Source organism: Seriola dumerili, unplaced genomic scaffold (assembly GCF_002260705.1).
Source record: "Seriola dumerili isolate Sdu_G_001 unplaced genomic scaffold, Sdu_1.0 BDQW01000024.1, whole genome shotgun sequence".
In the NCBI taxonomy this organism is placed as follows: domain Eukaryota; kingdom Metazoa; phylum Chordata; class Actinopteri; order Carangiformes; family Carangidae; genus Seriola; species Seriola dumerili.
Window position 1 is genome coordinate 412,261 of NW_019174279.1, and position 27,608 is coordinate 439,868.

General features: G+C 42.0%; 4 protein-coding genes across 9 annotated transcripts; 3 read left to right on the forward strand and 1 right to left on the reverse strand.

The window, feature by feature from the left end:
* Positions 1-193: 193 nt before the first annotated feature.
* Positions 194-3,207, reverse strand: mettl18 (methyltransferase like 18). The gene is made up of 2 exons (XM_022763276.1): positions 2,881-3,207; positions 194-1,357 (listed from the first exon to the last, which is right to left on the reverse strand). The coding sequence occupies exons 1-2, from the start codon at positions 2,983-2,985 to the stop codon at positions 392-394; spliced, it is 1,071 nt and encodes a 356-aa protein (XP_022618997.1). The 5' UTR covers positions 2,986-3,207; the 3' UTR covers positions 194-391.
* Positions 3,208-3,361: 154 nt separating this feature from the next.
* LOC111234686 (probable palmitoyltransferase ZDHHC16) lies at positions 3,362-7,645 on the forward strand. Of its 3 annotated transcripts, XM_022762844.1 has the most exons (11): positions 3,362-3,495; positions 4,412-4,669; positions 4,775-4,969; positions 5,077-5,165; positions 5,508-5,536; positions 5,630-5,763; positions 5,968-6,051; positions 6,145-6,230; positions 6,484-6,607; positions 6,784-6,854; positions 6,978-7,645. In XM_022762844.1, the coding sequence occupies exons 2-11, from the start codon at positions 4,436-4,438 to the stop codon at positions 7,078-7,080; spliced, it is 1,149 nt and encodes a 382-aa protein (XP_022618565.1). In that variant the 5' UTR covers positions 3,362-3,495; positions 4,412-4,435; the 3' UTR covers positions 7,081-7,645. The 3 variants fall into 3 exon arrangements, with proteins under 3 accessions (XP_022618565.1, XP_022618573.1, XP_022618582.1); XM_022762852.1 differs by lacking the exon at positions 5,968-6,051; XM_022762861.1 differs by lacking the exon at positions 6,978-7,645 and having other exon boundaries at positions 6,489-6,607.
* Positions 7,646-9,491: 1,846 nt separating this feature from the next.
* On the forward strand, positions 9,492-16,608 carry LOC111234638 (ubiquitin domain-containing protein 1-like). 4 transcript variants are annotated; one of them, XM_022762820.1, is made up of 5 exons: positions 9,492-9,542; positions 10,289-10,375; positions 14,589-14,816; positions 15,348-15,533; positions 15,743-16,608. In XM_022762820.1, exons 2-5 carry the CDS (start codon positions 10,297-10,299, stop codon positions 15,955-15,957), a joined length of 708 nt encoding a protein of 235 aa, XP_022618541.1. In that variant the 5' UTR covers positions 9,492-9,542; positions 10,289-10,296; the 3' UTR covers positions 15,958-16,608. The 4 variants fall into 4 exon arrangements, with proteins under 4 accessions (XP_022618541.1, XP_022618539.1, XP_022618540.1 ...); XM_022762818.1 differs by lacking the exon at positions 9,492-9,542 and adding an exon at positions 9,549-9,814; XM_022762819.1 differs by lacking the exon at positions 9,492-9,542 and adding an exon at positions 10,120-10,179.
* An 838-nt stretch (positions 16,609-17,446) lies between these two features.
* On the forward strand, positions 17,447-27,563 carry rrp12 (ribosomal RNA processing 12 homolog). The gene is made up of 34 exons (XM_022763615.1): positions 17,447-17,634; positions 18,369-18,598; positions 18,890-18,973; positions 19,125-19,201; positions 19,311-19,416; positions 19,769-19,885; positions 19,976-20,114; positions 20,256-20,383; positions 20,488-20,586; positions 20,670-20,761; positions 20,871-20,982; positions 21,145-21,245; positions 21,361-21,475; positions 21,564-21,706; positions 21,808-21,929; positions 22,019-22,083; positions 22,207-22,369; positions 22,505-22,659; positions 22,891-22,958; positions 23,069-23,162; positions 23,255-23,413; positions 23,547-23,627; positions 23,728-23,833; positions 24,028-24,135; positions 24,228-24,385; positions 24,473-24,564; positions 25,509-25,664; positions 25,761-25,924; positions 26,043-26,153; positions 26,235-26,281; positions 26,413-26,491; positions 26,633-26,700; positions 26,799-26,881; positions 26,987-27,563. The coding sequence occupies exons 1-34, from the start codon at positions 17,496-17,498 to the stop codon at positions 27,087-27,089; spliced, it is 3,864 nt and encodes a 1,287-aa protein (XP_022619336.1). The 5' UTR covers positions 17,447-17,495; the 3' UTR covers positions 27,090-27,563.
* The last annotated feature ends 45 nt before the right edge of the window (positions 27,564-27,608 follow it).

A 27,608-nucleotide genomic window follows, 5' to 3' on the forward strand; every position in this document is an offset into this window, starting at 1 on the left:
AATCATTCGCAAAGGTCACTGAGCCCATTTCCTTTCTTTCCTCACCATGCATCTAAAGACCTGTAACAGCCACTTTCAACTGTACTTCAGTTACTGGCAGACATATTCAAATTACTATATAGGAAGTGAGAGAAGGTGTAGGTGACCAAAGAGCACATAGGAGATGAGACAGCATTTTTTATTACAGCTATTCCTTGTTTTGTCACTGTTGCCTTAACATACATTATACAAGTTTCATATATCCATCTATCCATTAGCTACACTGCTTATCCTTTGAAGATCATGGGGGGCTGGAGCCAATCCAGGCTTCATATAGAAGACTAAAACACAAACCGGATCATTTTTATTTTCCTGAAATAAAATCCCTTTTAACAGAGCACAAGAGTCCCTCTCAGTCCTTTGGCATTTTAAAACGTAGGACTACGACATGTCTCTGAAGTCCTTCATCCCCATCCCACAGGTGCTCCACAGAGAAAGTACCCCTCTGCTCCACAAAAGTCTCAAACAGGTGCAGTCCGCCGCCAACACCAAAGTAGTGGGATTTGGTGGCAAGGTAGACCAGTCCATCTGGTGCCAGCAGTTTGTGGAGGGTATCATGGAGGGCAGGGTAGTAAGCCGTGTTGTAGATCGTCTCTGAGGTGAGTATTATATCATATTTGGGTTGCTGGCCCGTCTTTTGAACCACAGCAGGAAATGTGCTCCAGTCACCAGAGAAAAAACGACACTTAGCTAGTAATGGATGCTGGGATAGGTCCACGGCTCTTTTCTTTGGAGATGGACTGCCGTCTTTTACCTCTTGCTTCTCTTCCAACTGCTTTTTACAACCATCTTCCTCTTGTATTTTTCCCTTGCCCCTCCTTTCTTTGTCATCTTCATTCTCTATGTCATCATCCTCTTGGCAGTTTAGTATTACATTTGGCACTGTGAGCTGTTCAATAACTGTACTGTTATAATCTTGGAAGTGGATGTTTCTGGCTCCTCTCTTCAGAGCCAATATCCCCAACAGCCCCGCACCGCAGCCCAAATCTAAAACTGCCTTCCCCCCAAAGGTCTCTCCATCTTTCTCAATGAGCTCCAGAAGGTCGTACGTGCACTCCCACACCTTCAGCCCTCCCTCGTACACGCCAGGGATGAGATCAGATCTCTGCTCCGCAGTGCGAGAGAGAATTTTCTCAACATCCTCTCTTTCCGAGGCCGTCTTCTCAAAAACAGTCTCATTGAGGAAGTGGAGAGGGGGAAGAGCTCCAATGGTAACCGTTTCAGAGACAGCATCCATAAGGAGGAACTGTGGGTCAGATGGTGGAAGGTGCTCTTTGGCCTCCTTTAGTGGCTCAGCTGGTTCGGTATCATCCTGCTTCTGAAAAATACAAAGCATGCGCATGGTTAGGGAACAAATGTTTTCCCTCAGCTGCGTACGTGTCTGAGGGCTCTGCGTGAATGTATGACTGTGTAACAAAGGAGCTACATAGACGACACGTGTTTCAAATTGAAAGTATTATGGCTTGAGGCACATTTGACAGTAAAGATATCTCGCAGCATTTTTTCAGATTTAAATTATTATGGTGCCTTTGGGTCCTCATAGGAATTTAGTTAAGAAATGTAAAACACGAAATGAACACTGTTCATATTTCAATAAAACAATTAAAATAAAATATTAAAGCTGTCACTTAACATGTAACTTCTCATACTAACGTACTTTCCTAACTTACTATTAATTCTTACTAACCAATACAACTAATGGTAATGTTAAACAAGTTTTTGGAGGTTTGATAACTACTGAACTTTGCGGTGAGACATAACAATAACAACTCAGTATGGACTTGTATGATTTCCACAGTGACTCTTTATTGACATGCCACTGCTCTCGTGACGTCAACACTCCGAGTCTGTCAACCTACACACTCAAGAAGTAGCATAATTAGCTGAAGACTTTTCATTGTTGATTAACTGTGATGGAATTACTCACACAATGGAACTATGTATATATGAATAGAGTGAGTGAGTGAGTGTGTGTGTGTGTGTGTGTGTGTGTGTGTGTATGTGTGTGACTCTCTGGTTTTCCTGTGTGCTCCATTCAAGAGGCAACACAAAATATTTTGACTTTTCCTGCATCTAATGAAGCAGAAGACAGGTCTATATTTATCGTTAGACAAATCACTTCTACCCTGTCCTTTGATTTTCTAAACTCAAGTCTGGAAAATAAATTAAATATCAAACAAAATATATCTGAAAAGTTACATTATCCATTTTGGGCAAATACCACATTAAATCATATAAAATTAAAATCCAGGAAGTTTCCTAAGCTTACTTAATAATGTAATTTAAGAATTACCTTTCTCTCTTTTAATGGGTGTTTTCACTTACACACCATCCAGTCTAGAAACTGTATCAAGTCCTCTGTCAGTTGACCAGATTGTTGTTGTTGTTGTTTTTCTGTCATCTCTATTCTTTTTTAATTTGATTTTTTATGTAATCTAGTTTATAGACAGGGTTAAAAATCACTTGAATGGAACCTTATGCACAATTTCCAAATGCAATTATCTACGTATAATCTTATTATTTTGCTCTGTTTGTGTTGCTGCTATCCTTAGCTTACTTTTGCATTGTAATACATAGGAATGCAGTGTTGTTGTTCCTTCAATAATAAAGCTATTACTAAATTAAAAGTCAGGTCTTAGCCTTTAAAGCCTTACCAAGGGGCCTGTTCTTCCCCTCACAGTCCCCGCCTCATAAAGTTATACACGCCACTGCAAACGCACATACTTTCATTTAATAATAGATGCATGTTTGCAGAAGTCCCAGGTCTGAGAAAACTGACAGCCCTGAGTCCTTTGGATAATTTAACTTTAACCACATTAAAAGTGAACTGACGTTACTCACAGATGTAGCAGCATAGTCTTTCTTTACGTTTTTCAGCCCATTTCCATCCACGTCGTCCGGTTTTATTGTTTGTGCTGGGACGTCGAAGTTAAAACAAAATGACATGGTGACTAACAACACCGCACACGGTTAGGTTGAGGTTGGAAAGTTGGTATCACCGTTTACTACAGGTTCCACATGGCAAGCACACTGGCGTGCAAGTGTAGCTTAGCAGGAGCGTCTAAGAACTACAAATCCCACAATTCCGAGAACCATAGCCGCCGACTCCCAGGTTGTTATATTTCTGTTAAAGAATTAAAGTAACCGGTACAAATCCGTTAAAGTGAGATTAAGTTTAGAGCCTTATAACACCTCATACGTGGGCACATGAGTGTAAACCATCCATATCTGAAACGTTCAAATTGATTCCTGACTCTGACTACCATGGTGCCTTTCGCCGCTCCTCTGGCGCATGCGCACTAATTCCGGATCAGGATTCAGATCTGTTAACTGTCACAGAAGATCCCAGATGCTGCTGTTCTACGCTAATATGTGGCAATAATCCCGTTTTTGCCTTCCTTTTGAAAATGTCGACGGGAGGGCCGCTCCCGGCAGTGTTTTTGCTTTTATAGAACAGTGAGTATTCCCTAACATAAATCTGAAATGTTATTATATATCAGAATATGAGCCGCAGCCTACAGCGTCGGATGTTTGAGTAGGAAAACACTGTATGACATCCAAACAAAAGGGATTTGGAAGCGTTAGGTTTCTGTGAGACTATTCAAAGCACTGTGTTTTATGCACAATTAAATTGTTAGGTCTTTCGTGAGGCGACAGCTATAGCTAAATGTCCTGTACTGGTCTGTGAATAACCTATCAATGTCTGATAAAGTGAAGCTGAATGATACTGATCACAAAAGTCAACTCCACTCCTGACCACTGCCCCTCTAACCTGAGGTAGCTACTAACTAAAACCTCCACCCAGGCTCCACCCTGTCTGGAATGCAGCAAAGCAAGATTGCTGTCTCTTTCTAGACTTTAAGCATATGCCATAAACCCATGAGCCAGCCCATTTTCTACACTCCTCTGTATTTCTGGTTTATACACCTACAAATGCTCTGGCTTCTGTACCTGATAAAGTTTAAGTGTCAACTGGCACAGACAGGAGTTGTATAATCAACTTAACAGGCAAAAAAAACCCAAATTGACGGGCTCTCAAATACGGCATATGGTAAGTTTAATATAATACACTGGATTACAGCTGAAAGGAAGGAGGATTAGTGAATTGAAAGTTGTTTTTCAAGCTAAAATGCCTAATGCTGTCTGTTTACAGCCACCCATTTATATTGATGTGCTGCCTTTCTGTGACTGAAGTGATAATAAACTGAATATCTTTACCTTTGGCTTGACAGAATTGAAATGGACATTTTTACTGTTGTATATTTTATTGACCCAACAATTGATTCATTGAGAAAATAATTAGCAGATTATGTGATAATTGTTAACTGTGAGACTGTGAGAGTCTACTGTTGATTGCTTATTTTCTTTGCAGGTGTGCACCTGTCACAGATGCAGGATGCGGTGTTGTCCCAGCTCTATGCTCCACCTGCTGCGCTGTGTGCGGTCACGGTCATGTATCAGGAGAGGGAGGAACAGGCTGCCTCTGTGGATTAGGGAAACATGGTGTTACATGAGACTGCTGGTGCAGTCACTTTACTTTAACTCCCTCACTGACTCAGATGTGGTTTTCGACTCAGTCTTTGAACCAGTGTTTTGGACTGTGGACTATGTCACCCGCTGGTTTGGCACGGTGAGTGTGTGTTTGTTTGTTTGCTCATTTAATTAGTTACAGGGAGTTTTTATGTTTTTCTCTGAACAAAGCTCTCTGTGGATATTGAATGTCTTTGTCTGGAAGGTGTTCGTTTGTCTGGTGGTGATACTGACCAGCTCCATCGTGGTGATAGCCTACGTGGTCCTACTGCCCCTGGTCCTCAACACTTACTCCCCTGCATGGATTGCTTGGCACGTATGTTATGGACACTGGAACCTCATCATGATCGCTTTCCATTACTACAAAGCCGCCAAAACCTCCCCTGGGTATCCCCCGACAGTAAGACATCCACTTTTCTGCAGTGCAGTTTACAAATGACATGACTAATCTGGGCTCGAATAAAACTTACATTTAGTAATGCAACAAAAATGTCTTCATTCAAACAGGAAAAAAATGACACTCCATTTGTGTCAGTCTGCAAAAAATGCATCATAGCCAAACCAGCAAGAACACACCACTGTGGCATCTGTAACAGGTGAGTCAGTGTCATTTTTGTTCTGTTCTGTTCTGTTATTTCTTTAGTTAAGTGGTTTATCTGTGGAGTATCACATTGTTTTGCTAGCTACCTCATTTGGACCATTTATATATTTTTTTGACCACCAAAGGGAAATTGTTGGAAAAAAAGGTTCCTATCAATTGCTTAGTGGAATAATGGACTTACACTAGGCCTGGCTCGAGAACCAGGCCTACCACCAGAACCCTCGGGTGGTGGGCTCCACATACATTTACCGTATGATAGCCTTGTGTTAAGTAAGGAAAATCTTTGCAGAATTGTCTATATAAGCATCAGACTGAATATTCTCTTCTTCTTTCCCAGGTGCATTCTGAAGATGGACCATCATTGTCGTATCCTTTGTGCTAACATTATATTTGTAGTATCAGAAATCATATAATGTGACTATGAAGACATGGTGGTTTACCTTAATGACTGCATCTCAGCGTGGTTGAATAACTGCGTGGGCCATTTTAACCACCGTTACTTCTTCTCCTTCTGTCTCTTCATGACCTTGGGCTGTGTTTATTGTAGCATCAGTGGCAGAAACCTGTTCCTAGATGCATACAATGCTATTGAGGTGAGATGCTCAGACTTACACCACACTGGACTGCAGTTGTCTGTAGGCCTGCTTGGTGTTCTGCCCTTCTAAGGCTTGTTAGGTTGTCTGTTACTTTTCCTCCATGTCTGGTGTCCTTCTCTGAGGGGCTTAACTGTTCCTTACTGACACTGGCTTGTTTCTGTCTTTAACACTCGGGTTTGTGTAATCGGGCTGTTCCATTAGCGCTTTAAGCATTTGGATATGGACAAGCCAGGGGTACCGGTAACAGGGATGGCACTTCTTATAGGGCTTCTCCCCCCTGGCCAGGTATAGTCTCAAAATTCTCACAGAATAGCATCATTAATCGTATCTTGTTTATCGATTAGTTTTATAATATTTGCTCTTTTTATTTTTGTCAAGACCAACTATCAGACATCTGCACCACCATACACGTTTAAGGATAAGATGATTAATAAGAGTATCATCTACATGTGGGTGCTTACCAGGTAAAATATGCATTTCATGTTGTCCCTTGCCATTTATAAGAAATAAAATCAAGTTTGCAATTTGTTTGATAGGACTTTTATCACTTCCTGTTAGTACAAAACATTAAAGTATATTGATTTCTTTCATACTCTTCCTACAACTCCTGTAAATCACATACTGTTAACCGTCAGTATGTCATGTAGAACTGGGGCACGGTTGTTGTCTTTTATTGCCTTGGCAGCAGATCAAATGAAGTGTGTTCTCTTCTCTCAGCACAGTGGGAGTGGCACTGGGAGCACTGACCATTTGGCATGCGGTTCTCATATCCAGAGGAGAGACCAGCATAGAAAGACACATTAATGGCAAAGAAACAAAGCGAATGGCAAAATGGGGAAAGGTGAGCATAGATAATTACATGTTAAAATAATTCAGGTTGTGATAAGTTGCATGGTATTCTTTATGATGAGTCACAAACCCTCAATTAAAGGAAATTTGTTCATTTTGGTTTGAATGGTAGAAACCTATAATGAGTTTTTAATGACCTCTTGTCCTATTCTTTCACTGCTCTGCCAGGTATACAGAAACCCTTTCAACTATGGCAGGCTGAATAATTGGAAGATCTTCCTTGGTGTGGAGAAGAGAAGGTGTGTGTCTCTGATGTTTGTAGAGATTTTCTGTTAAGGTTGCCATGCATCATCTATGACCAGTACAACCTTGTACTTCTTGTCACCTCCGTTGATCTTTGTTGCTCTATCTTTTGTCTGTAGTCACTGGGTGACGCGTGTTCTCCTTCCCTCTGGACATGCCCCGTACGGTGATGGGTTGACGTGGGACATCTTCCCGGTTAAAAAGGACTTGATACCTGTATGACAGACTCTACATAGGCATCCTTGTAGCCTGCTTTCGGCAGTCTTTTCTGTGTCCGACCTCCTCTGGTCATTTGATCTGGTTGGCTTAAAGGATCCCTGCGTGGTAGCTCCATACAACTGGAGTCGTGTCAACCTCCAATACCTCAAAAACTTGCTGTGGCATTGCTCGCGGTTGATGGTCTACATTTTTCAGCAGTGAAGAGGCAGTGTGTCATGGATGAGTTGTTCTCTACTGGGTTTTACTAACAAACTGGTCTTTCTTGACTATGAGCATTGTGCTATCGATGGGTTTGATATTTTTACAAGCCTCAAGTACTGACTGACATATCATTGGACTAAAGTACCTGTAAAATAATCTTTTCTTTTTTGAAACAGACAATCTCTGCTTGTTCTGCCCAAGCTGACATTTGTCTAAAAAACTAAAACTAAAAAAAAAAAAAAAGCCAAAAAGTTTTTGGACAAAATGGTTCATCTCAACACCTCCACTTCCATACTTGGTATACCATTTGCACTTTCCAGTCCAATATTATCATTTAATTAGAACTTTCAAGGAACACTACATTATCATGTAAATGTGTTATTTATCTGTATTTTGTACCTGTTAAGTTAATAAATCTTTTTAACTTGCTTTATTTAAATTTATGCTGTCAGTATTTACTTATAACTAAAGACACACATTATTATTACACATACACAGATTTCATTTTTGTACAGCAAACTTAAAAGGAAACATTTTCACTCTGGAAATTCTAAAGTAGGCATCAATGCCTACACATCTGGATTAGGTTTTTTGCTCCATCTCCTGTGTTATGTCACAATGTTACTTACACAGACAGACCCAGAGACATGCTACTAGTAGAGGAGCGTAAACTGAGATGCGTATGAAAGGTTACATTCTGAATGACATATTGGGCGTTTGAGCAAAATCTCGCTGGCATGAAATGATGTGTAAGGTATGTTGTAGAAAGGAATGGGATAAATATTTGATAAAATGGCAGTTAGAGAGTGGGTGCCGGTATTGTCAGTTCAGAGGAAAATGTAAAAGAAAGGTTGTCATATAAAGAGAAGAGATTAAAGGATGATAACAGATTTCAGTCTGATTCCAACCCTCTCACCCTGGTCATCACACCCGCCCACTCTATCTGACACAGAGTACACACATACACACACACCTGTCAATATTCAATCTTCCAGCAGATGTCAGTGTTTGACATGTCAAGTTTGGTCAGAAATGGCTTAGGATAATTGATTATACCTCAGTGTGGTGCAAGTGTGTCCATAACTTCATTATGTGCTCTTATTCCAAGATGGTAAGACTCCTTTATACACACTCGTGAACAAATTCACTGTTTTCGTGAAGGCATGCTTTCATGACCTTTCATCTCATTTTTATTTATTCCAAGTACATTTTTCTTACATTAACCCATTAGGATGCTTGACTTCATGAGGAATAATGAAGTATTTTACACACATACACACACAAACACACACACACACACACACACACACAAGCACACACAAGCACACACACACAAGCACACATGCTCTCTTCAGGACTTACATGTGACTTTGCTCTGTGGAAGGCTGAAGTTGTTCCAAAGGCAAAGGCTAACCCTCATCCTTATCAGGCACCTGAGCTTAGTTGTAGTGTTAGCTGTTTCTGTTTTTACCCTTACTTGCATACACTATGATATATGTATATATGATGTTGCTTTCCTTCAATGGATAATCAATATAGAGTTAACTGAATTTTTCTGCCAAGATTAAATCAAGCAGGATTACCCTGTTCTCAGAAAAAGATAAAACATAATCCAGTACAAATTTGAACTTGCTAGTTAGATAGATAGTAAACTTATTGAACTGACATGTTTGTAGGTTGCAGTATATTATGCTGGTTCCACACAGGTTTATTCCAAATAGGTAATGACTTTAAAGAAGTCAAACTTTTTGCTCAATATTTGGTTTTTGAGGAACACCAGCAAAATCCGATTTCTTAATTTCTAAGGTATATAAAAGTTCAGGTGTGTGTTTTATTGCAAATGCCAGATTTTATGAAAAGGGATAAGATCATGTTAAGATGTAGCCTTCTTTGGCTCTGGAGAAACATCAAGTGACCATAACAACAACAACAACAAAAAACCCAACAATTTCCGCCCTACACTTCAAACCAAAACCCTCGTTAAAGAATACAAATGTATATTGCGCAGTAACTCCTAACATTGATTTTACATTTTTGAAAAACATGTTTATCGTAAATACTGATGTTTTCAGTGATCCTATTTTAATATTCTGCTTGTTTGCAAACTGAATGGTTAATTACAATCGGTACTATTATTGTGAAGGAGTAACAGCTTCCGCTCTTATTCTGGTGAAAGTGACGAAAGATAGATAATTGGTCTAAGATGCGCATGCGTGCAGACTGACAAGGATTTAGTTCTAGCTCAGTGGAAACGGATTGTGCGGGTGAGCTTCATTCATTATGATTCGGGGGGAATAGGGACATTGATTTCAGTTTTTCTTTTAATTTGGAGAAGCTGTTGAGATTTCCTGGAGGCTCTGCAGAGCCCGCGAGTCCTGTACGGACAGACTGCTCCCAGTTTGTGTCTGTCAACCTGCTGACTCGCACCTTCTGCTCATCGTCGCGTCAGGATCCAGTGATAACTTCACTTGGAAGCAAGTTCGGATGTGGCAAGCAAACTGCAGACGGATGCATAATTTAGCAGACTGGATTTCCGGTAGGCAAAATGAATCACTTTAAAAAAAAAAAAAAAAAAAATGTAAAATTTAAATACTGAAATATCAAAAGGCCCGTGACTGATAAGACTGCAAATCAATCAAATCACATCGGAAATACACATTTTAAATTACACATAACATAAATTGTAATGCTGCATGAACACATGTTAAAATAAATATATGTTAATGAAAAATCAGAGCAAGGGTGGCATGAGGTTCAGGCGCGTGTCTCCGTCAGCTGGCAGTACACGTGACATAAACATCGCGGCTGGTCTGACCTCACAGGAACAAGGACTGCTGAGCTGTCATCATGCCCTGATGATGCTTTTCATACGAGGCTCTTAATTTGACATCATCATTAACTGTTTGTTCATCCTCATTACCACATATGCATTAAGAAGCATTTGTATTCGACTGTATGGCAAATATGATACAGACGGACTGATGCTTTTTCTCCTTGGTGTGGAATGTAGGGACAGTGATGGGAGGCTGTGTGGGGAGGAGTAGGACGGATGGACAAGGGAGTGCCCGAAGCTCGACAAGAAGCAAAAAACGTGGAGGTGAGAATGTGAAACACTCCAGATTACAGCCTCTCATCTGTTAAAATAACCATATATTTTAGTGAATGCACTGAGAGAACTGCTTCACGCTTGGGAGATGATGTCCTCAAATTAAGAAAGTGGGAATGAGACAGTTTCTATACATGTATTTTTGCAGAGAGTGCTATTACAGTTTGAGAGAGAGCTTACTAATAGCCTTGCAGGCCTGGCACTGTTACATTAAATGATTATTTTGTTAGAGGGGAAATTGCTTCTGTGTTGATGCATAAAAATGCAGGTGGTACACAGTACACATCCTGTGCACATCAGACGCACAATAATGATATCAGGATGCACTGTCGGAACTAGCTACTTACACCTTGTACAGGAGAGTGCAAAGGGGGCATACAGTACTTATAGCATCAGACAGGTGGGCTATTAGATGCAATCTCAACAATTCAAGCATTCACGATGAAATGCAGGGTGATTCCGATCTACGCCCCTGCTGCATGGACGTCTGTCTCGCTCTGAAAGCTTACTGTCTCAGGTGTTAAATGTTTCAGGCGCCATGGCTTAGTCATGTGTCTAATCTGTGCTGAGGACCTGCGCTGATGAGGGCAATGTTTTATATAAACACTGTTCAGTCCATTGCCTGTGAAAGAGCGACTGTGGGCTCCGTTAGATTGTCATGCATTATGTATTGAGCAGCACAAGCAGCAGCAGTAGCAGCAGCAGCAGGGGCCGGCACAGAGAGTTTTCATATCAGAGTTTGACCTACTTGGTGCATGATTGACCTTATGCCGACCTGCTGCAAAATATATTTACATGCAGAAATAGATAATATACCTGCAAGACAGACATGACTTCTCAGATCATATCCATTGTCTCAGACTTTCTACTTAGACACAAGAGCTCTTTAATGAACTGAAATAGTTGTGGGGACGCAGCATCTGAAAGACATGTTTGCATGTACTTGTTTAAATAGCAGGAAAACAATCACCTGTTGGGGGGCAGTTCACAGAAGTACAGTAGTTTCTCCTTCACACAGACTGTAATAGTCTGACAAGGGTTTATTGTCTGTTAATAGGTTTAGCATGTTGCCTTTGGGTATTTCTATCCTGTCTCTAAATAGAGCTGATAGGATTAGGCCTCTTGAGCAAAGTCTTCTGGCTAGGACACTCAACTTACTCTCCCCATATATTGCACCTCTTTCCATGAACTGATCCTATTGTATTTTTGGCTTTTGGAGTGTTTGTTATTAGAAGGGATATAAGTGGAGGGAGTGTGGTCATTTTTAAGCAACTGGGGAAGTGTCACGACGGTTAACGGAGCTCTGAATCTGAGCCTACACATACCAGGCTGTCTCGTCAATTGTGCAGCGTGTTGCGGCAGACTGGTTGGACGCAGCAGAGGCTAGCTTCTTCCTCAGGGTTGGTCTCTGTAGCTCATTATTGAGGACTTTTGATGTGAAGTAGTTTGACTCACATCAAACCTCAGAGGAAGAACAGCTATGGGAGTGCCAAACTCTAGGGAATACAACTACTATCACGCTCCAAACACACCCTTCAGGATTTTGCTGAAACGTAAGTATAGATTTTTGTCAGGGGTGGAAGAAATGCTTTCATGTTTTCTGTTTTCGTGTTTGTGCAGCTCACTTTGTTGTGCCATAACTTGCCTCAGAAGGTTTTGTGTAGAGTTCAAGATTGTACTGTTGATGATGTTGTTTGTTGTACTTAGGTTGATAGGTTTTCTCATGGATGTATGTATCACTGTTTATTAATAGCTCTACACGAAATACCATAACAAATAAAATGAAGAAACAAGAAGGAAAAATGGCTAAAAATACAAGAAAACAAATATTAAAATGAACTATTTCCACAGTGCTACCTCTTACTGAAATGTGTACTTTCATAGAGACTGGCATCATTTTGATGATGAATAATAACAGTCCAAAACTATCACTTTCATTTACATGACTTGAATTCATTCAGTTCCTTTAGTGGTAGAGGTGTAGTGGGTAGGTCTTCCATTCACTAATAGTGCTTAAGCTTGAGGGAAAAAACTTGATCCACTGACTTCAATTGAAATTGCTAAGCTTATATTCCAGGTACCTGGGCTTACAGCTGAGGTCACACCGGAGTTGATCTCTCTTTACGCTCACACTCCACTGTACACAAACAGTCTGGCTCACTGACTTACAACAACAAGGAGGCGAATGAACATTGTTTGTATAAGGCATTATGTCACAATATGTACCTGGGGCAAAGGTGTGTTTCATGTTGAGCCATGGCACATGTTCATTCTTTAAAACCTCCTCCCTTAAAATCATCCATTGATCCCCCAACCTAACACTTTCTTGAGAACAGGTTTTGTCCTTTAAGAATACTGAAGTGTGATTTTTTTTTTTTTTAAGTCTGTAGCTGTTGCAAGGATATTTCTTGAATTGATTTGTCATCACAACAGATCTGTGCAGCTTGGAATTATCTCAGCATACCTTGCTGTCTCCTGTCAGTCAGGTTGCTCGTTAGGATTCCAGACAACCATAACATTTGCATTTGTCTGGCTGGCATCTTAATGCATTCCTTTCCAACCTTGCAGATGCTTTTTCCACAATAACAAAAAACAGACATGAACTCTAAACACCCATGTCTGTGCAAGAGAAGTAAAACGAATAGACTGTTCATTAGCATAATAATGTTACAGCAGCTAGATCAAAGGAATATAGAGTCTAATTTTTTTAAGCAGTTACTGTCTCCAGATTTCTGCTATATTGTAATTATGGCTTTGGGAGTGTGCAAATGTAGATTTGATATTAAAACTAAGTCTTTCATTACAAATGTATTCCATTTAAATTAGAAAAAGTGTAAATTGTGTAAAATATACTTTACACTTAAACCAAATCCAAATGTCATGGTGTCACATTTAACATTATATGGTGGCCTGCACTGTCAGTGGTATAGAAAATCATGTAAATATCTGTATATTGTGTGATGGGAATGGCACCTAATACCCAAGTCAGTAGCAGAAACTGTGTGATATTGTTTCAATGAAATATCCATCAGATAGAAATCAGATAAAAATATATACTGAGTTTGACAGAAGGAAGGCCATTGTTTGCAGAAATGCTACAGTTTGAAAATGCGATGACGTAATAATTGACGTGTTGTGGTTTCCTGTTTGTATTTTTGTGTGCTCGCTGTGGTAGACGTGTGTGTGTTTTTGCTGCCTTTCATTGGCCAAAGGGTGCTCATCTCTCCAACCAATGCCTTATGGGACAGGGGCAGATAAATCCTGTTATGTGGAACCTGATTACTGCCCATAATCCACTGCTGTGTGCTTGTGTGTGTGTGTGTGTGTGTGTGTGTGTGTGTGTGCATGTCAGTGAAGATGTATGCGTTACTAGCCACTGCAGTAATCCACAGCACTATAAATAATCACTTTGATTTTCCTCCCTCTGTGAATCAAATTGACTTTCTTGGTTGTGTTGGTACAGTGGGTATAAAGTAGATGCCAGCATGGAAACACCTGCAGTACGTGTATGAAATGACTTGGGTTTATGTGCTGTTGGCGCAGCTGCGTGCACAGTCCTAATTGGCTTTACTTGCACATGTACCAAATGAATAAGTGTTGAATATCACAGATGAAAGGGGGTGAACATGTTCGTTTTCAAGCATTATTTTTTACCAAAGATATCAGTATGGGAGACTTAAGATGAGCCTCACTGGTATTTACTGACAGCTAGCATGTTCATAAAACAATTGAGTTGGTGTACATTCGATGATGCTCCATCATCATCTTTACACGACTCTGCTTAAGGTTATATATTATTAAGACATCTGAATCAAATATTTACATATTACTTGCTCTAATGCTTGCTAAGTGGAAAAGAGCTCAGTCATTTTCACAGCAGTTTTGACCTGAGCCAACCCATCAACCACCTACATACAAAGCAGGTTTCCCAGAGCTTCACCAGATACCAGATACCTGGTTTTACTGACCTATAATCCCTTTTAGCTGTTTTAGCTGCGGCCATTATGCCATTAGGATAAACTAGCTGCAAAAAGTTACTGCAAATGTGGCACATTTTGAAAAGTAAAAGTTGCTGTGCATAAATGCCTAGCAGCGCATATTCCTGATTACAGTGGCTTACAGTCTTTACATCCGTTCTTAGGTCAGCCTTTTAGATCAGATTGAACACTGCTGTCTTTTTTTTGTTTTCCTTCTTTTTTTCAAGGACGTAATGAGCCCCTCAAGAAGGAGCGTCCAAAATGGAAGAGTGAATACCCGATGACGGAGGGCCAGCTGAGGAGTAAGAGAGATGAGTTTTGGGATACGGCTCCAGCCTTTGATGGACGGAAAGAGATCTGGGACGCACTCAGAGCAGCGGCCCTGGCTGCAGAGTGCAATGACCTGGAGCTAGCACAGGCTATAGTGGATGGAGCCTGCATTACTCTGCCACATGGTATGAAACCACCCACAGGCACATGAACACACACACACACACACTCAGATATGGAAATGTGCTTCATCCAGCTATCAATTGTAAGCTGTAAATGTCCTGGAACTTCCAGCACAAATGCATAACTCACTGTAATAATTCCCCAAATGTCAAAGGACAGTTTGCAGAATCCCATGCATCAGTTGTTCAGAGATTACTGCTGTAATAGTTACATAATAGTCGCAGTGCTGCGTGACCGCTGTGAATGGATTGGTGCACACAAAGCTATGACATAGTTAGGTGGAAATAGCACTCTGCTCACGCACATTTATTTACTGAGTCACAGGAGTGTTTTTGATTTTAACCGTTTTACTGCTTCAAGGATGTAAATGGGATGTAAACATAATGTAAATGTGATGGCCTCATACTTCCCCATATAGACAATGGATCGGCGTGGAGAAAGAGCTTATGTAACAGGGATGAAGTTAGTTGCTGTCATTGATAGAAACACTTTTGGAAACTGGTTGCTAATGTAGGTCATTCCTCCCTCTGCAGGCTCTCTGACAGAGAGTTATGACGAACTGGGAAACCGCTACCAGCTCCCGGCGTACACTTTAGCCCCGCCTGTCAACCTCATCACTGAAACGTCCACTGAGAGCAAAGTCTCTGAATCCACACAAAAACAGGCTCAACCTCCTCCATGCAGACAAGAGTTCCAGCTGCGGGTGCGATTATCAACAGGTAAGAAACACCCAGTATGACCATAACATATGAAATGGCATGTAAATTTAAAGAACTACATGTTATGCAGTTTGACCCTTGCATGTGAAATATCATTGCATCTTATCTCATCTAGGCTGGAGACTAATTTATAATTGATAGCTTTTCAGTGTCTCACAGCTTGTTCAGAAATCTGTGTCAACTCTATTTATGCCTTGTGGTTTTCCTAGGAAAGGATGTGCGTCTGACTGCCAGCATGGCCGATTCCATTGCTGAGCTAAAGAAACAATTGGAGGAACAGGAAGACATCGACGTGATTCGCCAGAGGTGGTTCTTTTCTGGGAAGCTCCTGACTGACAAGACTCGTCTGCAAGACACCAAGATCCAGAAGGACTTTGTCGTCCAAGTGATCGTCAATGTGAACCCCTCAGTCATAACTAACTGAGGAGTGAGACAGATGTGCTATGAAGTGATGAAGAGACAAAGGATGTGCCGGAGAGGGCTGCAGGAATAGGAGTAGGGCTTGAAACCATTTTCCAGTTGGTAATGCAGTGGAATTTTGTGTACATTTTTATATAAGAAATTATTGCTTTTATATTGCTCCTTTTTGTATTTTTCCTTTTTCCAAATGAAGTAAGAATATTGAAAAGCACTGAAACACTTTAGACTAAAAGTAGAGTCCTAAGATGCACATCCCAGTGTCTGTCTGTCAACTCACAGCTCTGTTGTTTACATGGGTTCCCCTCCTTGTCATGTGTGTTTGTACTCGTGCTTATTGATAAAATGAATATGGTTCACCTGGGGATCCACAGAAGGGAAATGCATTCTCTCTCTTTTTTTTTTTTCAATATTTCTGTCATGCGATTTGAGAAATAGGCAAAAAACTCCAGAGAAAAAGAAAAATGTAAATATCAGTTTCCATATGTTGTTTGGTCATGTGACTATGTGCACACTACATTTTCAATCCACAATTGTTTGTTCATAATGAAAGAACAATGTAATGAAGGCCCATTTCTAAAAGGTAATAAGAGTTTGTTTTTTTTATTTCATCACCCCAAACAAGATACTGTAGTTTTATGTACAATATGATGCTCCACTGTACTTCAATAACTTATCAATAAATATTGTAAAGTTAAAGTCAGTGTCTGCTTTTCTGATTCTAAGGTACCACAAGTCTCTATAGAAATGTTTCAAGTTAGCAAACAGGATGTTGAGGCCCACCAAGATAAATCTGTAGACCACAAGATGGTTTAAGGGATAGGAAAGAATATCTGTTAAGTAAAACTGTATGTTTTCTTACTTTTCTTATTTTGTAATTTTTTTTCTCATGAAAAACTGGCATCTAACATCTCTGTCTAAGAATCCTTCAAATGAAGCAACCTAAGCTGGAAAACTTCTGTCAAACTACTCACTGCTCATTATCTCATTATGGCCATGACCTGCAATGAGATGCCACAAGCAGAAATTGATCTGTTTTAAGGGGTCAAAGGATAATACTCAGAGTATGAAGTAGGGTGAGTAGTCAGTTGCACCAGTTTACTCAGTTGTCATGACAATAGATAAGTTGACATACACGCTCAGTAGCTGTTATGATGTCATCCACAACGCTTACTTTTAAAACACCCTTTTACCTTGGAAATTGCAGTTTCTACAAATCAGTTCCAACTCAAAGTCCACTAGTGGCTTTTTCCCGTAGCTTTCAGTCTGATCACACAGTCTTCATCGGCGGATAATGGCTGCGCAGTTCTCATGGAGATGGATCTGTTAAGTTCAGCAGCTGTTGTTGTGTTTTTTGTTTGTTTGTTTGTTTGTTTGTTTTTGTTACATTCCCGTGTCCTGTGTGCACTTGGACATCGCCCTCTACCGGCAAAACAACACCAACGCCAGCCACGTGAGAGCGCCCGTGACGTCACTTTGTCAGCGACTGAGTCATCTGCAGCTGCACAGACAGTCGGGGTAACGTGACTGTTTTCAACCCCGAAAATGGTCAAATCGGGTAAACTTCGATCTGGGACAGGGTCGAAACTCAAACGGTGGAAGAAAGGACACAGTAGCGACTCAAACCCGCAGACGAGCCGCTTTCGGCAGGCTGCTAAAAGCCGCTTCTTCAGCCGACCCACCGGTAAGCCTACCATTACACGTGGGTCTCTGGCTAGTGCTAACGTTAGCTAGCGTTAGCCATTTAACTTTTAATAGCACAGGCCAATTTACTCTGTTGCGCCATAAAATTAGTATCAACAATCCCAGTAACGTTGTCAGTGGAAAATGTAACTTCACATCTTTCTGTCTTTTACCTTGAGTCCGTTTAAATAACCTGTCAAAACAGTTTTCGATTTTAAATAAGTAGTGTGTTTGTGTGTGTGTGAGAGCTATAGAGATGCATTATTTAACCCTGTCTTTAAACTATTGCTGATGTCCTATAGGGAACACAAGGGAATTAACTGTATTTACTGTAATAGTATAAATTAAGTAGTATGAACTATTGGCCAGAGACACACATTTAGTTGTGTTGAGTCTATACAATATTCATTTATTCCTTGAGTTTGTGGCCTATTGACTTAAATCTGGTCCTTGCTTTCAAAAAATCTTAAACTGCAGATTAGCACAGAGGTTCCTCATCTTTGTTTATTTTGAAATCTGATGTGTAATAGAAATAATAGAAATGTAATAGAAAGGCTCTCTGTCCAGATATTTCACAGGCAGGACTGTAGCTTCCTGCTCCATGCCTTGTTTGTGTTATACTTAAATTTAACCCAAGCCAGAACACACTAAGTTAAAATCTTTGGTTTGGGGATTGTTTCCATTTGACCTACAGGGAAGTCATCTTAATGTAAAACTCCTCTCTCTCGCCCACAGGAAACGGTGATCTAACAGTTGATGCTCTTAAACTACACAATGAGCTGCAGACAGGTCCGCTGGAGCTCAGTGCAGGCAGCCGGAAAGATGCCTTCATGGAAGAGGAGCCAGATGAGGCGTTATCAGAAAGAACCTCAGGCACCTTCCTCAGCGGCCTGTCAGACTGCTCCAACCTGACCTTCAGAAAAGTGCAGCGTTTCTGGGAGTCCAATTCAGCTGCTCACAAAGAGGTAGGAATTACACTGAAGGTAGATCATTTATTCACAGCACCGCATTCACAAATTGTTTTATGGGATATTGTGAATTGTGGGCTGTGTGTAATGTTTGCCAACTCTTGTTCTGATATATTGAAATGTCCCTTTTGCATTAGGAGCAAAAGTAAAAAATTTGAGCATAGCATGGAAAAGTTCTTTGACATTTCTAGAATTGATGCAAGGACGTCAACCCTACTAACAAATATATATCCAATGGGTTTTGAGCGCTGCTGTTGCTGTAACATTGTCACCTCATGTCCCTCACAGATCTGTGCAGTTTTGGCAGCTGTTACTGAGGTGATCCGAGGTCAAGGAGGAAAAGAGACTGAAACAGAGTACTTTGCTGCTTTGGTGAGTGCAGCCTTTTGTTATTTTTATTTTTATTTTTTATTTTAATACGTTCACTAAGACATTACCAAATAACTTGTGGTGTGTTGAAAACTGACAGTGAGCCAAGGTGTTGTGTCTGAAAATGAAGCATGTCTGTGCTTTTTTTTTATAGATGACCACCCTGGAGGTTGTGGAATCAGGAGAGTCACAGGCTGCGGTGGCGTACCTCCTCAACCTCGTCATGAAACGGTTGGACTTACACACATTCTGTCTCCAAAACAAAAACCCCCAGTCATGCAAAACTATTTAGATATGACTGGAAATGTTTTTCATCTGATTGGTGTATTGCATTTTCTAGGGTTCCTGCTCCGGTGCTCATGTCCAAGTTCTCGGACACCACCAAGGCTCTGATGGATGTTATGTCCAAACAGGCCACATCTGAGACCGCCTCGGCCCTTAGATGGGTGAGTAGATTTTGTCTTTGCGTCTGTTTGTCGCTTTATTGTTCATCGCTGAAAAATGCAGCAAAGGTTAATTTTGGCATCATGTCCGTCCCGCTCTCCTGAACGCGATAGCTCAGTAACCATGTAAGGGAATCCCTTCAAATTTCACACAAACATTCACTTGGACTCAAGGATGAACTGTTTAGATTTTGGTGTTCAAAAGTCAAATGTCGAGGTCACTGTGACCACACAAAACCTGCTGCCATAACTCGAATTCACACAGCAATTATGACAAAATTTTACACAAATGTGTCATTATGTTATATGATTCTGGATAAACGGGGATGTAACCTGAAACTTTTTGCATCTATAGATCCTGTCATGTCTGGCCACTTTGTTGAGGAAGCAGGATGCATCCGTCTGGACTTATCCGTCCACTCTTCAGGCTTACCACGGCCTGCTCAGCTTCACAGTGCACAGCAAGCCTAAGGTCCGTCTCACCATCCTCACAGGTCATACATGTTGAAATCCGAATTGAACGAGATGCTAAAATCACGTCCGCCTTTTTTTTCTCTCTCAGGTCCGTAAAGCAGCACAGCAAGGTGTTTGCGCCATTCTCAGAGGTAGTGACTTCCTGTTTACAGACAATGCGCCAACCCATCACCCTGCTGCAGTGACCACAGCCAAGTTCTGCATCAAAGAAATGGAGCAGGCAGGAGGTAAAGCAGCATGGTCATTGACATACTGATGCATCCATCTGTGTAGCTTGAGTATGTACTCGTGTGGTGTTCTGTGAACAAATAGCAAGTTGTAGTTAATCTGTTTTTTTCTTTTTTTTTGTTTTTTTTTTTACCCCTCAGGCAGCAAAGAGGACACCACTACACTTCATGTGCTGGGTCTTCTAAAGGAGTTGATGGGGACGTTTCCTCTGGGAGCTGTCAAGTCCTGTTGTGAGACTCTGCTGCGAGTGATGACACTCAGCCATGTGGTGAGAACACAAACACGCTCATAGGTGCAGCCAGATACCCTTTGTTCATCCACACGGACACTCATGTGTAGTTTTTAATCAGCCCGCTGTGTTTCTGGCCGTAGCTGGTGACGGCGAGTGCTATGCAGGCCTTCCATAAGCTGTTCAGCGGGAAGCCCAACGCTTCGACGCTCTCACCGGAACTCAACGCACAGATCATCACGGTGAGAGAACGCAAACAAAACAAGTGCGCCAAAGCCGTCGCGCAAAATGAGGTGGGGAAACTCATTGTCATTTCTCCCCCCAGGCTCTGTATGACTACCTGCCCAGTGAGAACGACCTGCAGCCTCTGCTGGCCTGGCTCGCTGTCATGGAGAAGGCACACATTCATTTGGCGGGGTAATGATCAGTTTCCCACAACTGCAACATTCTTTCTTGCGGTCACGTAATTGTGTGTTTCCCAGTCGGATTAGTTATCAGTTTGCTCATCAGCAGTCTGTTTGTCTAGCTTGCAGAGTTCTCTGAGTTTGGGTCACCTCCCTCGCCTCTTCTCTGCCGCCATGTCCTGCCTGTTGTCGCCTCACACACAGGTGGTTTCTGCAGCCACCAACACACTAAAGGTAAAGAAATAATCTTCACGACATCCATACAAGTCAATTGAGGAGTTCTGATTTGTTGGGGATTGCTCGGCTCAGGGTTGTTTGGGATTGTAATTGAATCAGTAAAATCACATCCCAGATAGGGAAGTCTATAGATGATTTATTTATATTTATTTTTTCCAGACTTTGTTGACTGAATGCATTTCCCCTTGCTTGGATGAAATGGGCGTCATCAGTGCCACAGCCTCTGCAGGAAATCCCTCTTATGTCTGCAAAATGTTTCGGTAAGTTTCTCCAAGCTAATCTCGCTCTTCCATTTTCTTATGTAGAGGCTACACGTAAATGCTCATCATGATAACTGTGTGTGTGTGTGTGTGTGTGTGTGTGTGTGTTCTCCAGCATCATAGAAGAAGGATTGTCTTATCGCTTCCATGCCTCCTGGCCGTTTGTGCTGCAGATCCTTGGCTGCTTTTATCGAGCTGCAGGGAAACAAGCTCACCCCATCATGACCAAGGTAGAGTCACAAAACGCTGTCGGGTCACTGTGTGAGTAAAGAAAGGAAAAGGTTTGCCTGACTCTTTGTGTTGTTGTGTCCTGGACAGTCCCTGCAGTCTCTGGCAGACCTGCGCTCCACTCCTCAGTTCCCCTTCAGTGGAGAGTTGGACCTGGCTGTAGGAGGAGCTGTAGAGAGCATGGGGCCTGAAGTGGTGCTCGGGGCTGTGCCTCTCAACATCACCGGCTTCAAGTAAAGGCACAGAGACGCACAAACACTGTGGAGCAGCCCTCTTATCATTGTTGTGATTTAGCTGAGTGTGTGTTTTTTTTTTTTTTCTCTCTCTTCATCAGTGATGACTTGGAGTTCCCACGGAGCTGGCTGGTCCCGGTCATACGGGATCATGTGAAGAACACTCACCTTGGTTTCTTCGCTTCTTATTTCCTCCCTCTGGCCTCCACACTCAAGCAGAGAGGTAAACCACATGTGTGCTGCTCCACTTGATGGTGAGGTGACTGGGACTGTGGATTTTCTCCCTCTGATGACTCTTCTCTTGTGTTGTAGCTGAAGAGCTGGAGCAAGCAGGACAAAAACTGGAAGCCAAAGTCTACCAGACTTTACAGCTTCAGGTATCTTAATTGACTTACTTTGATAATACACATTAGCCTGATTATAAAGAGCCAGAGAATGAGTTATTAAGACGTGTCTATGCGCTTTATTTATTTATTTATTTATTTATTTATTTATTTCAGATTTGGACCATGCTCCCTGGCTTCTGTACATGTCCCGTAGACCTGCTGGCATCCTACAAAGGCATCGCCCGCACACTTGGTATGGCTATCAGTGAGCGGCCGGACCTGAGGCTGATAGTGTGTCAGGCTCTGCGCACCATCATCAACAAGAGCTGCTCCACAGGTAGGAGGGAGGACACACATGGTCAGAGAGACGGAGACAACACATATAAAACTACTGCAGCTACCTTTTTGTTTTTTTTTTTTTTTTCTGTTTAATCAAGCCATCCAAAAACTTGTGTCTGCTTTATGTCTGCAGAAGAAGAAAAGGCAGAAGTGGGCCGCTTCTCAAAGAACTTCCTGCCCATCCTTTTCAACGTGTACAGCCAGCAGCCTGCAGCTGGAGAGTCCGGCACCTACAGGATGGCGATCCTGGACACCATCAAAGTCTACCTAACTGTCACCGAAACGCAGGTCAGCGACATCCTGCTGCACAATGTTCTCATGTGGTTCATGTGATGAAGCTATTTATGTCTGTTTACATCATTTAACTTTGTATTATAAGCCGTTACTGTGATATTGAACACCTAAACCACATCTAGTCATGTTTCATACTGAACTGATCAGTTTCGATCAGGCTGTCTGTCCAGTCTTAGGCCATATTTCTTGTGCTGGTGTGTCACTAATAAAAACGATCATCCTCAGATGAGCTGCACTTTCCTGCAAAAAGCCACAGACAGACTGAGCAGCACAGACACCAATGAGTTCACACGGTAGGACATGAATACACATTTATTATATAGATTTGTATATTTTGGAGTAGGAAAAATATCAGTGCACTTACTCCTCTGTCTCTTTGCTTCTCTTTTTCTGCCTCCCTCAGCCTGTCCATGATGGACCTTGTGGTTGCCATGGCTCCCTTTGTAGATGAGGTCACCATGACTAAAACCTTTGAGCTGATTAGGCCGTATTTGGAGGTAAGGGTGTGTATGCTGTGCTCATTTCAAACCTATTAAACCTTAAGTGCGCTTCTCGTTAATTCTGTGTCTGTTGATTCGTGTGTTTTCAGGCTAAAGAGCCGGGCATGCAGAAGAAGGCGTACCGTGTGCTGGAGGAGATGTGCGGAGGAGAGAGGGATGAGTGTAGATCTTTTGTCGTGGCTAACCTGGAAACCCTCAAAGTCGTCCTGCTCGAGACTCTGAAAAACGCGTCTTCACCAGCAAAGAGGGTGAGAAATGCTGTGTGGAGAGAAACAGAATAAACCGACACTAGATGGAGTTGTAAGTCTTGATTCGCAGTGCTGTCTGATTAAATCCTTCTATTTGTGTTTGTTTTTGTTTTTTGTTTTTTTTTCTTCTCAGCCGAGACTGAAGTGTCTGAGCCACATCGTGAAAAGGCTCGGCGAAGAACACAAAACCTTTATAACCGCACTGCTGCCAGAGGTATACACACACACACACACACACACACGCGCTGGCAAGCACACAAACACAGAGAGTACTGGTGTGTATCATTTTCATGAGCTTGTTCTCTCTCTTTCAGGTGATTATATGTACGAAGGAGGTTTCTGTCGGTGCTCGTAAGAACGCCTACAACCTGCTGGTGGATATAGGAAAGGCTTTTGTTCGCTTTTGTGGGAATACAAAAGGTAACACACTTCTCCTCCTGTCCTAGTGTGTGTGTGTGTGTGCGTGTGTGTGTGCGCGTGTGTGTGTGTGTGTGTGTGTGGTGTGTGTGTGTGTGTGTGTGTGTGTGTGTGTGTGTGTGTGTGTGTGTGTGTGTGTGTGTGTGTGGACACAAGTGAACTGTGAAAGTTTAAAATCCAAATTGTCTCTGATCCAGATGCCATGGAGCAGTATCTGGTGTTGGTGTATGCAGGACTCACAGGCTCCGTCACCATGATCACCTGTACAGTGTTGGCGCTAACTCGATTAGTGTTTGAGTACAAAGGTAGGCCTGCTGACTCTCGGCTACTTCCTGTTGGTGTTTTAAACGCTTGTGTTTGCGGACTGGATTCACTCTGGCTGCCTTTTCTTTCCCAGACTCGATAGAGGTGAGCACCATGGAGCAGCTGCTGCACAATGTCTGTGTGCTGCTGTCGTCCCGTACGAGGGAGATAGTCAAAGCAGCACTGAGCTTCATCAAGGTCATCCTCTTCATCATGGATCCCAAGACGCTGGCTTCACATGTCACTGTCATGGTATGCATTGTACATTCCGGATACTGGGAGTCCAATGTTAAAGATATTCGTGCCTTCACGTAACAGAGATTACACTCTCGTGTTCAGATGGAGGGCGTGGGGAACATCACGGATGATGTGAGGAGGCACTTCAGAACGAAACTGAAGAACATCTTCACTAAGTTCATCAGGAAGTTTGGGTAAGTGTTGTTGGACACCATTCAGTCAGCTTGTGGCTCTGAGGGAGACATGGTGCTGTGTAGTAATGCACGATAAAAACAATGTCCAGTTCAGCAGAATTTTTTAAAAACTCTTATTTAGGTGTCAAATCTTCTAAATCAATTATTTCAAAAGGTGCATCCCACCTGTTTTTTTTTTTTTGTTTTTTTTGGTGCTTCCACAGCTTCAATAAATCACTTTACTAAAACAAAGAGATCTAATTTTTTTTATTAAATGGAATTTGTGCATAATCATATTTAGAAAGTGCTTGTGTCTTCGGATGTGGATGTGTAATATACCGTCTGAATAACAGATGGCTTTCAGGTGATGTATCGTATTCTCACAAGAACTGACGGTATTGATAAATTTCTGTGCTGTTTTTGATTTGGATCTAATATTTCATCATAAGGGAAGCGTCTGTTTGTCTTTTTGGTTTGAACAATGTCAGTTTGTTTGCTACCAGTTAACCGAAACAGACTTGCCGTAAACGCAGCTGATGAGAGCACAGTGTGGTGAATTTATTAGAAGGAGATGTTAGCAGTAATAATGTTAGCAAACTAATCATATTCCGACATTGACAAAGGAGTGCTTTGTGCAGTAATGGCACCAGCTGCTTGTCGAGATGAACGCAGCTGATTCATCTTAAACTGTTTTGGAATAGAGGTTAGAGCTGGTTCCACGTGTCCACATCATTTTCATTCTTTAGTGTCTATATCATTTGTGATTTGACCTGCGTTCGCTAAACTTTTTTCCCCACCTCTTTTCGTCATACAATCAGACACCACTTGCATGCAGCTCTACACTGGCTGTTTCGTCGGTACCAGATGTCCCCTCTGAGAAATTTAGCAACACAGCTGCGTCACTTCTGTGCGTTACGGTGTCATGTATTTTTGCGTACGTGTCTGATTACCGGCTGTGTTCCCAGTTTCGAGCTGGTGAAGAGCATGCTGCCTGCAGAGCACCACAAGGTGCTCGTAAACATCCGCAAGGCTGAGGCTCGCACCAAGAGACGGAAGCAGGCCACAGAGCAGCACGATGACTCCGAGAGCGAAGAGGAGGCGCCTAAAACAAAGGGTGAAAGGTTAGACCGCCGTCCCCTCCCGCACATAAAGATCCGCCCTCCTTCTTACACTTACCCCTCTCCTCACTAATAACGTTCTGTCCTGTCCTTTTCAAGTATTGAGGACATCCTTGCGGAGTCAGACAGTGATTTGTCAGAGGATGAAGGAAAGGCTCCGAAGAAAGCAGGGAAACAGCAGAAAGGACGGGCGTGGCTCAAAGAAGGAGAAGAAGATGACCCGCTCAACTTCCTGGATCCCAAAGTTTCCCAGAGAGTGCTAGGTAACACAGCCTCCTCACTTTTCCTCCATTGTCGCAGCCATCTTGCATGTTGATGTGCCAAAAAAAAAAAAGCGTAGCATGTTGAGTGGCGTTAACACGAGTTTCTGCTGCTTCTCAGCCACCAACCCAGAGCTGAGAAAGAGCGCTAAGGTCGAGCACGGCTTTAAAGTGACCTCAGATGGACGGCTGATCATTAAAGAAGACGAAGAGGAGGATGTAAAAGACAAAGGTAAGGGGAATCCACGACCGTCCTGTACATTGCTTTATGTCTGAATGGCTTGTGACAGTGAACCTGTTACTGTTCCCACAGACGAGGGAGAGATGAAAGATATTCTAGAAGAGGCTGGAGTCAAGAGTGTGAGTACTTACATATGTGACACAGGAATTATGGAGTTTTCTTGTTGTTGTAGAGACATTTTATTTACTTACATATTATTGTTGTTATTATTTTATTCATTTATCATCTTTGTTTTTTTAATCACCCTCAGAAAAAGTCTCAGAAGAGGAAGTTCCGAGACGACAACTTTGATGAGGACATGGACATTGAGCCCCAATTGAAATATAAAGGTATGATTAGCACCAGGTTCTTCAGGTAAAGTTTTACCAGAAAGCAAAACGTCTTGCTGATGACATGTTGGTCCATGAGGAATTGTGATTCAGACTAAGGATATTCATTTGTTTTTTTGTTTTTTTTCCCCCCTCACTCAGCTGGAGGCTCAGGTATCCACAGACCTCTTGGAGGTAGCAAAGACATCGGAGCGGATTACAAGTCAAAGGTGAGTCTGACGGCGTCTGACAGAAACACACACTGCAGGAGCTGATGGTTAGAAACTCTTAATTCTGAGCGTCTGTTCGTTCATCTTATGTCTTCCAGAAAGGAAAAGGAGATGTGAAGAAACAAGGAAAGCTGGATCCTTACGCGTACATCCCTCTAAAGAAGGCCCAGCTCAATCGCAGGTATGAGCAGCAAATCGGTGTGGAATTCCATAAACGTCTCTGACAGAGGAATTCATTTATATAAGAATGTCAGACGCTCACATGTTTTATTTTCTGTGTTCACAGGAAGCGCGCCAAGCTACAGGGCCAGTTCAAGGGCATGGTGAGAGGAGCCCAGAAGGGGGCGCTGTCCGGAAAGAAAATGCAGAAGAAAAAGAGGAAGGCCTGAGGCACATACCTTGTATAACTCAATGGACTTTAAATCTGTTGTGTGTGTGTGTGTGTGTGATGGCGTGCGTATAAACACTTACTAAAATATGGACATACACCTTGGATGTGTGTGTATGTCTGTGTGTGTTTCTGACAGACTGTCCCTGAAGGTAAAACCGGTTTGTTTTTAAACTGTTATCAGAGCTCAAGAAATGCTCCAGTTGACATCATACAGCTTTCACCACAGTCAGTAAGTGTGTATGAGTGTGTGTGTGTGTGTGTGCGAGTGCGAGTGCGTGTTTGAGACAATAAACATATTGAATGTGTTGTTCCTGCCTTGGTGGATATTGACTAATCAAATGGAAAATCATTCGTCTGTCAAATAAACCACTCAAGTGTAATCCTTAGTGTTTGCCTCAGATGAAACTCTCACCTTCTGATAACATTAAAAAAAAATGTATGTGTTGGAATATGTAGACAGACTCGAGGGAGGAGTAATATCAGCCTGTTATTGCATTATTCGGTCTCTTGAGGGCGC